This window comes from Lathyrus oleraceus, chromosome 5 (assembly GCF_024323335.1).
Source record: "Lathyrus oleraceus cultivar Zhongwan6 chromosome 5, CAAS_Psat_ZW6_1.0, whole genome shotgun sequence".
Classification (NCBI taxonomy): Eukaryota; Viridiplantae; Streptophyta; class Magnoliopsida; order Fabales; family Fabaceae; genus Lathyrus; species Lathyrus oleraceus.
The window spans coordinates 4,401,448-4,416,355 of record NC_066583.1 but is presented as its reverse complement, the minus strand read 5'-3'; the positions used below and the strand labels follow the sequence as shown (position 1 = coordinate 4,416,355).

Below are 14,908 nucleotides of genomic sequence, written 5' to 3'. Positions count from 1 at the left end.
GTCAATTATAACTGATGGAGATAAGTCTATAAGATATATAATTATTAGTGTTCTTCCAAATTCCCACCATAAGTTATGTGCATTGCACATATTACACAATGCGACTACTAATATTAGCATGACTCGGTTTATTTTTAATATTGTAATTATAATTTGTTATAATATAGGGTCTTATTTTTAATTTAGGATAAATATTAGAGTCTAATTTATAACTTGTTATAAACATTAGGGTCTAGTTAGAAATATATTTTAAGGTATAAATATAAATGATTATTTATTAACCTATTTCTTGAATAGTAGGCCACTCATAATCAATTATAATCATTGAATTTATTTATTATTAAATCAATGGTAATTTTAGTAGTTCACCATGATGAAGAAATAAGTTTAGTTCACCATACTATTCCTCACCATTATTTAATGATGTTCATAATATTTTATCTTGTTTAGTCAATCACCAAAATCTGTTGAAACATAGAACCACAATCACATCCCCAAACTTGAGTTGTTATCTTTCCTCAATCTATTGGATATATTCTAAAGACAACACAACATTTCAAAAAACAAAAATCTTTAAGTTCAGATTGTATTCAACCATCGAGACAACTTTTTTAATAAACCTATGATATTAAAAAAGTCTGTGTAATCCATGACTCCCAATGTAATATCAATAGTCTTCTTTTAATATTCTTAAACATGTTTTCTAGTTTATTTGGATATGATCCAAGACTTATTCTATGTTTCAGCTAGATGGGAGGAATTATTCCAATAAGAACTTGTACTTTTATTTAAATAAGCTCGCGAGGTGTTACTTGCATTTTTTTATTATTTTCTTAGGTATTTTACATTTTCACTTGACATGATCTCACTTATAATGAATCAAACATATTGCTTCAAATTAAGTACTCATTATTCCCCCATTTAAGACACATAAACTTTATTCATTCTTTCTTTTTCTAACTTGCATTTGCATATAGGAATATTTTGTCCTTCCCCAAAACTAAAATTAAAACATTTTTTTTCTCATAATATAATTAAGCAAACTATCCTACCAACTAGGCATTTTTCTGATTTCTAAAGTCTAATGTATTCTAAAAATGTTATAAATATAGTTACATATTGATATTATTTATTGATCGGCAAAAAGACTATCGTTTTTATTATTTCTAAAAAATGTTTTTTAATTGGCTTAATACATGTTTTAGTCTCTTAACTTAATTTAATGTTTCACTTCAGTCCTTTAATTAAAAAACGTTACACTTTAGTCCCTTAAAAACACTCATGTTACCGATTTAGCCGATTTGATCATTTCTTTAAATTCCGTGGACGTGACAATCTAGTTGGATATATTTATTTTAGGTGGTTTTTTTTAGTTATTTGTAATATATTATTATGAATGGTAATAATAGGAAGACTTTCACTTCCGTTCTCTTCTTCTCCAAAACATAATCGCTGCCATAGTTTCTTTCAACAACCAATGATTCCAAATCTAAAATCTCTTATCCATATTCGTCTTCAATGCTCAAACTATGGAGGCAAACTGCCCAACAAACAAGATACAAGTGGAAGCTTACAAATCTCAAATCTCTTCTCCACTCCCGCCTATAACAACCACTCGTTCTAACCCTAGAAGATTTTATTTCTTCACCTACAATTTTTTGTCATGTCTAATGTTTCAGAAGTTTTCATATGTACACATTTTCAAGTATGTCATTCACTTGGTGAAGGATCTGGATATGGATCTGGATCTAGATATGAAGGATTTTTTGCTTTTTATTGTTTTGTTTTTTATTTAGTATAATTCGGAAGTGAAAATTGTTTTATTTGCTAAGAATGAATTGTTGATGTTTTGAAAATTGATGAGGTTTTGAGATGGTGGGATCAAATTGATAAGGTTTTGCTCTGAATTTTATGACATATTTCTACTTTTTTTATTGTTTTGATTTTGGAATGAGACTTAGTTTGGGTTTACCCTTATGAATGAGGCTCATCAAAAAGCAGCAAAAACATGTTTCTGGTTTGATATGAGTGCTTGACTCAGTAGTTCAAATATTGCATGAAATGAATAAACAACGATAATGCCATTAGAGGAAGAAGAAAAAGCTATGAAGCAAGCATTGATTGGTGCACTGAACTATGTATCTCAAAATCTTCCTCTTCCTCGAGATGTCTTCAACACCGTTTCTTCTATCTACTATGAATCTAAACCCAAACCCCACGTCTCAACTCCTCGGTATGCACCACTCCTAAATTCTCTGATTTATTTCTGGATTATTCACGATTTTCTTACGCATTATTTTGTGTGTGCTTATTTTTTATGTTCTTCAGGAAGATGTGGGCAATTCTACATCGCTTAATTGTAATTCTAGTTTCAAATTAAACAAAGCAATCAAAATTCGTTCTCTACCTCTGATATAATTATAGGTATAATGATAATTTATGTTAATGATGCACAACTTTTTGTATTCATCACTTGTCATTATTATTAATTAATTGAGAGTGATTTTTAGTAGTGTTTTTTTACGAGAAAAGACTTAATTCATTTCATTAATAATAAGACCTTGAATACACGTTGGTACATCGGTAAAATTTTGGAAACTAGCAAGAGATGGGGCCGCTCATGTCAAAACATGAGCAACCTCATTAGCTTGTCTCTTAACGAACTTAACATGAGAGTTCCTAAATAAAAGAGCTAACAAGCATTTACATTCCCGAGTAATACCACCAAAATCCAAATCATTTGGTTGTTGAATATTGACACAATCCAAGCCTAGCTCATGCACCCATTTAATAGAAGTCAAGAGACCCAAAGCTTCCCCTACATCGACTTCAGTACTAGGCGAAAACCACTCTGATTGGGCAACATCAAACAATCTCCCATCATCTATAATATAAACACCTATTCTTACCTTATTGTTAGAAAAGAATGCATCAATGTTGCATTTGAAACGATCAACCGAAGGTTTGTTCCACTTGATATCATTTGACATTTGGGCTTGAGTTGTATTACTCGATCTAAGTTGTTGGACATTTCTCCAACCTGGCAATAAATGCGAAACACAATGACACAAAAAAATTATGGAGAATCTTCGATATGATTCCATACATGATTATTCTTGCATTTCCATATACTCCACAAAATAGTTGAGAACACTGCTTGATTTTCTTGGTTTAAGCCATACAAAAAGGAAAAGATTCAAGTAACGAAAGTTATTCCATTATTCAATAGTTGCTGCAACATAGGTCTGTTAATGCTTGAGACACTTTTAGTGAGGAGAGAAAGAAAGAATAAAGAAATAAGGATGATATTATTGAATTAAATGAATAATAAAACCTAATTATAAAGTGTTTATTTATATACACGTAAGTGACTTGACTACTAAGTAAAATAACAAACTAAGTAGCAAACCCTAAATCCTAATTAGCTTTGGGTTTGGACACATAACTCAACTTGGATTATATCTAATATTTCATCAAGGCCAAATTCCAACTTTTTCCAAACACTCAATACTCTTCTGGCATTAAAGGAATAAATGATTATAATTCTCTTCTCCTTCCCCACAAACACCGCAATTAGCGGGACATTCAACACCTTTATCTTTTAATCGCATTCTTATTGGCACACAGTTCCTGCATAAACGCCATAAATTTTTTTTACCCTTCATATTCCAAATTATAGTGTGGTTCAGTAATGTAATTTTAATTCTTCTATTTTATATATAAAAAAAATTAAATTTGTAATTCGAAAATGAATTAACTTTGAACTAGAATAATTCAACAACACATGGGTAATAACATATGTATACTAGAATAATTAAAATTTGAATGTTGAAAAATGTTTCTGATTTTCAACAAAGACATCCAATGTGATGGATTTGATTGTTGACTAGTGCTTATGAAAATTCAATCAACTCTTAGGTGGGGTACATTTTTAACGACAACATTCCATCATCATATTATAATAATTTAACAATCCAAATTATTTAAAAACTAAATAAGTGAGAAAGAAAACCCACTCTTTTCATATTCATACCTTGTATTTTCATATAATATTTATTTTTACAGAGCCAATTATTTATTTTCTGTATATAAAAATGTACTCATCATAGAAATTAGAAAAGAAGAAAAGAAGAAGAAATAGATGAACAAGAAGTGATAAAAGGCATAGAGGAAAGAATCTGCAAGAAACGAAACTACTCTGCAATGGCTGCTCCGCAATCAGATGCTCCAATTTCGAACATCGTCATCGTCATTGGTACGTACTTCTATTCATTTCGTTTCTGTTTTTCTTCCTTTTTCGTTTGATTTTGTGTTCTTTGATTCATCTTGATTTCATTTGATTTTGTGTTCTTCAATTCATCTTGATTTGATTTTCAATATATTATCAGCTATGCAGACGGAGGCTCAACCTGTTGTCAATAAATTTCAGCTCATCGAAGATCCTCACTCTCCGTCAGTACCATTTTATTAGGGTTTATCTTATCATCACTTTTTTGTAATTTATGATTTTAATTTAACTTAATGTACTGGTAACCCTATTAAGCACTATTAAGCACGTACTTCGACATGGACGTCAAAATCATATGACACTGACACCGATATTATATATGATAGTCTTTTTTATCTGAATTGTCTGACACGTGTTTTACTGGTGTAAGACACCGGTATATGAGTATATCTTTTATGTGAGTTGTTGGACACCTGTTGTGAATTACTCGTGTAGAACACTGATATAGTGTAAGACGCCGGTATATTTTAATTATTTTTTTATCTGAATTGTCTTACACCTATCGTGAATTACTGGTGTAGGACACTGATATATGAGTATTTTTTTATCTGAATTGTCGGACACCTGTTGTGAATTACTTGTGTAGGACACCGATATATGAGTCTTTTTTTTATCTGAATTGTCGGACACCTGTCGTGTTTTATTGATGTAGGACACTGATATGAGTCTTTTTTTATTTGAATTGTCGGACACGTGTCGTGTTTTATTGGCTTAGGACACGGAGACACGCCAATTATGAATATTCTTAGACAATCTATTTTTTGTATGTAAAAAATAAATCTTTGCTTTTCATGTGTTTACATTGATTGGGGTGTGTCACAATGTTGTAGGTTTACTCAAGGTGTTCCTTGGGTGCGTTATCATGGGAAATACAAAGATCTCAATATAAACCTGATTTGGCCGGGAAAAGATCCAAATTCTGGTAAGGATGTCTTTTCTTTTTCAACTTATTTCAATCACACCACTTTCAAGTTCCAATAAGTTCCTAGGTATTTCACTAGGGTAGGTAAACAAAAGTTCAATTTTCACTTTTCCTATTGTTTGGATGAAAGTGAAGAAGGTAAGTGGCAGTTTTTCTATAGATGGTTATAATTTGTTGAGTCTTGAATTGATTCGTTTATTTCAGGGGTTGATAGTGTGGGCACAATATCATCTGCCCTTGTCACATATGCTGCTATTCAAGCATTGAAGCCTGACTTGATCATAAATGCAGGCACTGCTGGTGGCTTCAAGGTTAGTACTCTCTTCGTAGTACTCTTATAGTAGCCGTTTTTCTGGTTTTGTACTCGAAAGTTATGTATGTATGTATGTATGTTGTTTTATTTTTCGGTATTTTCCTAATTTAACTTGCTTTGGTCCTCTTTCCTGTGAAATTGTTATCTCCTATTCATTTTATAATAATTAGTGTTTATGATCTGATATATATATTTTTCCTTTATATACAGTGGCGGTGTTTATACAACTTTTTTGAATAAACGTTTGAGTGAATTACCTTAATGACTGTTACCAATGTTAAATAATTTTTTCTCTGCTTAACATTTTGTCTTAAAAGTGCAACATGATCAAAATTACCAATTAATATAAAGCATTAGTTATAATCAACCACGGTCATAGATTGACGGAAAAATTATGGCATTGTGCTGACATGTGCTGTTGTTCTAATTTCTACTTTCAGTGTCTGAATGTCTCTGTATCAAATATTCTTTATAGTAAATTAAAATCTTGGAACAATTGTGTATGCAGCTAAGAATATTCTGATGTAGATATATACCTGTGTATGTGCATGACCATGTTTTCTAAGTAGTGTCAATTAATTCTTGAATTTCTATTTCAGGCCAGAGGAGCTAGTGTTGGTGACATTTTCATTATATCAGATTGTGCTTTTCATGACAGAAGAATACCTATTCCTGTGAGTTTTCTTTTATTCCTATTAGTAGCTCTAGTTTTTCTCTTTTCCTCTCTTTCTACTTCAAATATGATTTACTACACCAGTTTTATTTTTACACATAAGACTCTGGTGAACAGAATAACATATTGTGTTTTCTTTTTGTTAACATCTATAGGAACAGGGACATCCTTTGTCTAGTTTTGGTTTTTGTTCTTTCTATACTTTATCCTCCTTTTTCCTTCAGTAATAGCATTCTCTAATCTAAGAACTAATTATGAAATACTTGGGAGTGATGTACATTTCTTGCTTTATTTGCTGCATTTAATGTTAGAAAGAAATGAGAAAGTATGTGAAGAGTAGTTGACCTTTTATGTAGTGTGTATACTAAAAGTATGTAAAGTCGTGTTTTGAAGGATTTCAATGTGCTTGCAAATAAATAAAATAGATTCAATGTAATCTTCTTTATGTTTCTTTTTAATCTTGCAATTGGCCTACTTTCTTAATTACCAAAGAAGATACAATTTTAAGAATATTTAGTTTGGCAGCTTTATAATTTTAGTTTGATAACTCTAACAAATTTTACTGGCAAAATTAATGCTAAATAAATATCGGTTTGCATGTTTTTTAATAAGATTGCATGTTGTGTATGTTTCATCTTTGCATCTTGCACCTGGGAAAAACTAGAGTCTGCTAATGTAATGTATATGAAATATGAATGTTACCCCCTAAATGTTTCATAGTGCCTATTCTGCCACAAATCCTTTTTTTTTTTGGGTTGGGCCCGGAATTACCTGTTTGCCAATATCTGCTTGGTGCTTGTAATGTTGTAAGGTAGATATTTTGCTACTAACATGATATATGTTGTCTTTTGCAGGTTTTTGATCTGTATGGAGTTGGTTCACGTAAAGCCTTTGAAACACCCAACCTTGTAAAGGAACTTAATATAAAGGTAAGTGCTATCTGCTAAATTGTGTTTGCTCCAAATGAAAAAAAAACCTTAATCTATTATTTCTTGCTTCTGCTGACACCATTGCTTGAGTTTTGCGTGTGGTGACCAGGTAATATATAGCTCCATGGTCTAGGGAAGGTTTAGATCCATTCTGCTATTAGAAAGGAGTATTAAATGTTTCGTTTGTTTATTTCCTGAGTTAGTCTTGCACAATTACAACATAAATCATAAATAAATGAAGAAAAAGGAACATCATTTTTTTAACATGTAAAAATTTATTATGCTACTGGTGGTTGGCTGTTATTTTTGACAGGTGAATAATATATTCGACTCTCCTTGTCATCACTTATCACTTTGATTTGTGTTCTATTTAAGGCGGATCAATACCATCTCGGGATAGTTTAAACATGCCATACCCAATTTGTGGAGTGAAATGAGTGAAGAGGATACAAACAAGGTAGTCAAAATCGAGATCCTATGTGGGATCGAAGAGAGGTCACAAGATCGTAATTCGGAGTATCATCTTAAGATCCTACCAATTTCACAAACTCATATATATATATATATATATATATATATATATATATAAAACATAATTTAGTAAAAAAAAATCAAATCAAAGCATAAAATTAAAATTAAAATTAAAAATAAAAATAAAAAGAGTGACAAGGGGTGTTAGGTATATTTGAACTTCAAAAACTTTAATGTAACTGATTGTATTGAATAACTTAGGTGGCTCAGAGAATTAATAGATTTAGTAGATATATTGGGAAGTTAAAAAAAATAACGACTATAGGTTTTAAGAAATTAAATGGTACTCCCTCCATCCCATATTATAAGCAAATTTCACTTTTTAGATTCATTAAATAACTAACGTATCTGGTCTATATATAGACCAGATACATTAATTATTTAATGAATCTAAAAAGTGAAATTTGCTTATAATATGGGACGGAGGGAGTACTTAATTGGAATAAAGTGAGAGAAATAAATGCTGCACAGGTTACAGCAAAAAAAAACCTATTTCAAAAGTTTTTGAACTGCAACGGCAGGAACGCTGATCCCACTGATCCAACTGTTTTTGCACTAGGATCCCACTGTTCCCACCTAAATACGATTTTTTGCCTTCACAGGATCGTCCAAGCCCATCAAGATCGCAAAATCGTATGATCCTACGAGTGGGATCACGATTTTGACTACCATGGATACAAATATATCATTGCTGGCTTTGCATTTATGTGATAATCTTTGTAGGGGAATAAACAGCTTTAGCCTAGATCGTATTCATAGTAGTAGACTTGTAGGTCATTTACAGACAGAGGATATGGATCCTTAATGTAGTACTTATGTTTTAGGTTGAAGGCGTATCAATGTTAGACACCAATGCAACACCGACACATGTGGTTACATTCATTATCGGTGTCAATGTGTCTTTGTTGTATTTAGTATCCCAATCTGTTAGTGCTTCATTCTATTCATACACACATGGTTCAAACAAATCAGATGTATTTTGTTTTGTTTAAAAGTGCCCAATCCTTTCAATCAAAACTGAACGTTTAAATGACATTTGTACGTATTTCAGGTTGGTAAGTTGTCTACGGGCGACTCTTTAGATATGACACAGCAGGATGAATCATCAATCACAGCAAATGATGCAACTGTTAAAGATATGGAGGTATGTATTACACGAGAATCTGCATCTTATTCAATCAAATAAATCACCATAATTTTTGTAAAAAAACAGTTGTTCATATCTATCTATCATTTGTTCAATATTCTTCAGGGAGCAGCTGTTGCTTATGTTGCTGACCTACTGAAAGTTCCTGCAATATTTGTAAAAGCTGTGACTGATATCATTGACGGTGACAAACCAACTGCCGAAGAATTCCTGCAGAATTTAGCATCTGTAACTACCGCACTTGATCTGGCTGTCGAACAGGTCATAAATTTTATCAGTGGGAAGACTGTTTCTCAGCTTTGACAACCTAGTTTCGTCTTTCCAAGTTTTGTTATATGCATTGCACTACAATTGTACACTATACAATTGATTGAAATTTTGTGAGATATTAGCAAAAATAGAAACTTGTAAACTGAGGATATTAAGCTCCAACCTCGCGTCTCTCTCTTCTGGCCTTGCAGGTTCTCTGTATAAGTAATTTGGCCAATATTGTATTTGTGTCATTCATTGTAAACATGTATAAGGACCTCCTAATTTATATCTCCAATTATGTCTATTGTTGCAAATGATGGATCATTTCTCTTAGATATATGAGAACCACTAATAACACACTCACAGTAATCTGCTTGTTTTTCACATTTTGATTCCCTGTTTGATATGCAAGATATAGTTAGTGGATATTTTTGGGATACTTACTTTGATAGAACTAAGTTCCAAGATTTCTTCACATGTGTATCTGGCTTCACAATTGAATGCTTTTTGTTTGTTGTCAAAAATAATGTCCTGTCTATCAAATATAGATCCTAACACCTATGCTAATTAGAGCCAATTTACAATAAGTTACTGGTTGCTATAAAGTTGCATTATCTATTAAAAAGTATAAAGTTGCATTATCTATTAAAAAGTCCAAGTCTCATTGAGAGAAATAGCTTCTACAAATAAATTATTGTTAAAATATAGTAACGTGTTGGTAGGACCTATTTAGTAAATATTTTGGAATTTATTTTGAAATGATGAATTGAAGAGAGAGAATATTATTAGTTACTAAGATTAGAGCAGTCAATTTGTAGGGCCGGGGGCTATTTTGAGGCAATATGCACCTTATAGAAATATGAAAATGACTCCTAAATTCGAAATTGTATTTTCAGTTGCACTCTGTTTACCACATGTTTTCCTAGTAGAGTCACATTTTTAATACCTAATTTTTTTTTTTGAAAATATACTTTCAGAAGTATGCTTCCATTGTAACAAATTTTCACTCATTTTTTGAAATTCACCTTTTACACGCGTGATTTTTGAATTCTTTTGAGCGATACCGAAAATTTTAATTTGTCTACCGAAAATTTGAAAAATAATAATTTTTTTAGCGGAAATTATGAAATTTGCATGATTCTGTATCGTAATTTTCAAAATTTACGGTAATAGTGAAAACATTTATTTCGAAAATTTCAAAATTTACGGTACAAAATGACCTGTAAATTCCTGAAAATTTCAGAATTTCCGATAGTTATAAAAACTTTGGTTTTCATCGAAAACTTCAGATTTTTTTTAAAAAAGGAAAATTTTAGATTTCGTGAAATTTCTGATAGTTATTAATCTTTTTATTTTTTTTCGTTTTTTCCAGTGAAATACAGGGACAACACTATTGCAGACAGAGCGACAAATAGAGCGGCATACCAGACTAGGGCTGCTGAGCGTAAGTCTTCCTAGATACGGGTTGAACGAATGGTTCAAACCGGTTCACACCAAAAATAGTTGGCTGAGCAGGTGCAGTTCTGCGCACCCGTAGCACCCGACACCGACCGGTTAGATAAGTTGAGTAACCCATAGATGATGTGGAGACTGTTCATGCTCAGGATGTTCATAACCCAATAGTTGAGACATATGCGACACATATTGTTGCTGAGGTTGCTGATGAGGTGATTGCTGATGAGGTGGTAAATGATGTGGTCCAGCCAGATGTCGTTGTTGCAGATGAGGTGGTCCAATCAGATGTTGCTATTGTTGATCTAATCCCATCTGCTACTGTTGACACAGATGTTACAACTCCTTCGATTGAGCCATCTGTGCACACTAATGGAGGATTTCTGGGATGACCCATTGATCGGTCGACTATGGCAGGGAGAGGTAATATATATATTATATGTTTAATTGTAATTTATTTATTGTTGTTCTATGAGAGTTAACTGCTAATTTTATTAAATTTGGTTGTTACAAGATCGTCTCCCACTGAAGGTAACATCGCACTGGTCGAAGCTGAACTTACCGAAGACTCTGATGCCCGAGCAGGCCAGCAGTATTGTACGTGGTTTTGAGCTCCTTAATTTTTCCGATTGCTCACGTACCATGCTCGACGCTCCACTTCTTACTACTTTTGTTGAGCGATGGCACAAGAAGAAGTCTTCATTTTATCTTCTGTTTGGTGAGATGATTATCACTCTGGATGATGTCTCCTCATTGTTCCATCTCCCAATTGCGAAAGATTCTGGACGTCTCCTGTTATTATCCCGTCGCTTGCATGTTGGACTGCTGTACGAGATTTGGAAGTTTCTGAGGAGACTGTGCTGGAGGAGTTTGTCTTTAACATGGGAGCTCACCTTCGTATTTCTTGACTTCAGGATAAGTACGAGGAGCTTGTTGCGGCACCGAGTTATGAGGCTACCACTAGGGTGTACCTGTTACATGTAGTAACATGTACGCAAAAGCAGACAAGTCAAGTGTTTATATCGACGCCCGATATGTGTGGCTGTTCAGCCTTGATGTTACTAGTTGGGCTTGGGGATGTGCTGCGTTGACCATCATGTATACATCACTTAGAGTGACGACAACATTTGACACCAGACATCTTACTGGTTATTTGAGTTTATTACAAGTATACTTGAAATTATTATTTGTTGTTGATTTCTTATTTAATTGTTACCAATAACATTTCTTAATTATCATTTGTTGTGTATGTGTTATGATATCAGTGTTGGATATACAAGCATTTCTATACCATTTGTGATTGGAGGGTGCAACATTCTCTAGTGGGGTCCCACATGCGAGGAGATGGAGGGCCAGACAGTTACACCCTAGTAGTGTTATTAAGTATAGGAGGAGGCTAGATGCGGTGACTGTAGATGATTCCATATGAACACCATACACTGATCATAGAGTCCACTGTGAGTTTGATGACTCTTCTTTATATTCAGGTTATATGCGGTGGGAGACCATGGTCGCTAGACACTTGCCAGAGAGGTGTCTAAGACAATATGGTTATGTTCAGAGAATCCCACGACCAGTTCTGAATATTCCATTTGCGGGCATTAACAGGTGGTTTCAGAGTAATATCATAAACTTTGGTCGTGCCATTGAAGATCACGCGGTTACAGTTCAGAACGCCTCGCAATGTGAGGATGGTTACTTGGAGTGGTACTTCAGTGTATCACACCCTTGTATCATCCCACCTATTAAGCATACAAATGATGTTGGGGCTTGTGATACTGGGGTACCTGTCGACGATGTACCACCGCCGTCTCCTACAACTGATGTCGATGACCAGCAACACCTCTAGATGATTGCAATTATTATGTATAATCTCATGAGTTTGGTAAACCCAGATGATGAGGTTTATACTGGATTATCTTGTGCTACACATATAGTCAGTGGGGGACCTATTTAGACATTATTATTATCTTTATGTATTATTTGTATAATATTCGTATATTACATGTAACATTACTCAGACATCTTCATCAGAATTTTTTATTAAATAATATTTTTGATCTTCCATTGATGCAACATGATCATAAATTAACATTTGACAATGGATTACACAACTTAAACATAACTTAAGAAAACGATAATAAATAAGAAAACGATAATAAATAAGAAAACCTAGACACTACCAGATGATTATGGACGTTTCATCATCTTAATTATATCGCCGACAAACCTTGAAATCTTAGCATCTAACTCGATCGTCCCTTTTGATAACATACGACGAAATGATCTCCACATATCCTTCACTTCTTCATCGGTCTTTAATTCAATAAGGTTGTACTTCATCCTTCCATTATTATCAGCCAATCTTCATAAAACTCGATATTTCTCACCTTTCTGTTTTTGGTATCATGCAACAATTCATTCAACTTGGACGTCAAGGCGGCGAGAGATGTGGTGCCACTCGGAAGTCGAAACTCTACGGGAGGTGAAGCTCTGTTGAAGTACACTTCTGCCTTAATTAAAAATTGAGGAAGAACTATTTTGAGATGTTTTTATCAAACAATGAGTGACCATCTATATATACAACTTTGTATTTATTCTGGACCACACAAAATTGTCGGTGCAATCGCATCCGTCCAAAATTGTCGGCAAAATCCCGGACGTTTAAAATTTCAAAAAAAATAAACTACCATAGGTTTCACTTTGATTGAAATTTCCGGTATAAAATGGTAATTTTAAAATTTAAGATATTATTTGTAAATTCACGGAAATTTCATAAATTTCGATATATCAAAAATTTAGTTTGTAATGAAAATTCTCATTTCCTTACAATAAATTTTGTACGAAAATTTGATTCAATTTTTTTTTGTTAAGAACAGTTTTAAAATTTTAAAACCATGGGAGATGCTAGATATAATTGGGGTTGAGAAGATAAATACTTGTTTGTATTTTCTAAAAAATCATTGGTTGGCCCAAACTTTACATTAAAATCCTAACATTTAATCAACACCAGAAAATTGACCAAATTAGCATAGAGAGATCCAAAGTTAGACGATTATAGAGAGATCAATTAGAATTGTAGTCATATACAATAATCTTCTCATCTTTATGGTCACTGTTACGTAATCGAAGACAACTTCTGTACACTAATACCTAAACTTCCACTTTCAATTATTTGATTTTGATCTAAGTTGTTGGGTGATTCTTTAATAGTGGCTAGATAAAATTGATGGCGTAACTCTTGTATTACTATTAGGTTTTTCCTCTTATGCTTCCGGATCCAAGGGTGAAAACCCAGATGTGTGAGAAACATTATCAATAATTATTAGGAAATGTCTGGATTGGTGGTATAGGATGGAATGAAATGAAGTGAAGTTGTTACTAATGAGATTCCATTGTTTGGATTTGTAAATAATGGATGAAATGAAATGGAACATGATGGAACCCATTCCATCCAATTCCATTCAAATTTCTATTTTTTGTTCCATCCAATTTAGGGTGTATGTGATTGAATGATACATTTTTAATAAATTAACCAAACAATAAAGTGAGATTTATATTCCATTCCGCTCCACTCCTTTCCGCTCCATAATGTTCCATTCCGCCCCGTTCCATTATGTTCCATCAATCCAAACATAGCCTTAGAGAGTTCTTATTTCCATTCTTAGGGGTTTTCTCACACCACCACCGTTAAAAGATTAAAATGTCTTTAATATTTAAAGATGTATCTTCGAACGTACATTTTTCACACACAACTAAGACAAAAATGGTGAGAAATCCTTATTATTGTTAAAAATTTATATGGAGATGCATCTCCGTATGCATGAAAGGTTGATTCAGAGATGCATCTTTGTATCCCCCATACGTCATTTGTCTGTGAGCCTTCTGGAGATGCATCTCTGGAATCGGAATATGCTTTGTTAGATCAAAGCAGAAACAGGCGGAAATAATGACAGAATGAAAAACCAACATAAATTAACTCCAAAATAAACATTACATAAATTTAACTTTACATGTTATTAAAAACAAGTGGTTAAGGATGTTGCAATATTCTTATAATATCTTCGTCTGGTCTATGAATCATCGCATCCACTTCAATCAGATCCTTTATTGAGTAACGGTAAAAAGGTACTCCACATCACCTTCAAATCTTCATCTGTCTTCAGTTCAAGCATGGTGAATCGTATCTTCCATTCATTGTTAATCGAGGGTGAATGGTACTCGAGCTTGACAATTCTCCGATTTTTTGGATATCACAAGAGAGTGTTCAATTTGATTTTCAGATCGACGAGAAGTATAACCTCGCAGATTCAAAATTGAAGTGTGGGGGGGGGGGGGGGTGTCATTGTAATACACAAATGCAAGATAGGGATATATAGTCATTATGGTTTGTATAAAGAA

The 14,908-nt window shown here is 33.1% G+C and overlaps 3 protein-coding genes across 3 annotated transcripts; 2 read left to right on the top strand and 1 right to left on the bottom strand.

Annotated features, from left to right (window-relative positions):
* Positions 1 to 2,618: 2,618 nt before the first annotated feature.
* On the bottom strand, positions 2,619 to 3,611 carry LOC127087975 (uncharacterized). Its single transcript, XM_051028891.1, has 2 exons — positions 3,569 to 3,611; positions 2,619 to 3,040 (listed from the first exon to the last, which is right to left on the bottom strand). Exons 1-2 carry the CDS (start codon positions 3,609 to 3,611, stop codon positions 2,619 to 2,621), a joined length of 465 nt encoding a protein of 154 aa, XP_050884848.1.
* A 408-nt stretch (positions 3,612 to 4,019) lies between these two features.
* LOC127079839 (5'-methylthioadenosine nucleosidase) lies at positions 4,020 to 9,369 on the top strand. Its single transcript, XM_051020207.1, has 8 exons — positions 4,020 to 4,255; positions 4,389 to 4,452; positions 5,119 to 5,210; positions 5,415 to 5,521; positions 6,123 to 6,197; positions 7,051 to 7,125; positions 8,708 to 8,800; positions 8,909 to 9,369. The coding sequence occupies exons 1-8, from the start codon at positions 4,204 to 4,206 to the stop codon at positions 9,104 to 9,106; spliced, it is 756 nt and encodes a 251-aa protein (XP_050876164.1). The 5' UTR covers positions 4,020 to 4,203; the 3' UTR covers positions 9,107 to 9,369.
* Positions 9,370 to 11,495: 2,126 nt separating this feature from the next.
* Positions 11,496 to 12,356, top strand: LOC127087970 (uncharacterized). Its single transcript, XM_051028887.1, has 3 exons — positions 11,496 to 11,675; positions 11,773 to 11,890; positions 11,995 to 12,356. The coding sequence occupies exons 1-3, from the start codon at positions 11,496 to 11,498 to the stop codon at positions 12,354 to 12,356; spliced, it is 660 nt and encodes a 219-aa protein (XP_050884844.1).
* Positions 12,357 to 14,908: the final 2,552 nt, after the last annotated feature.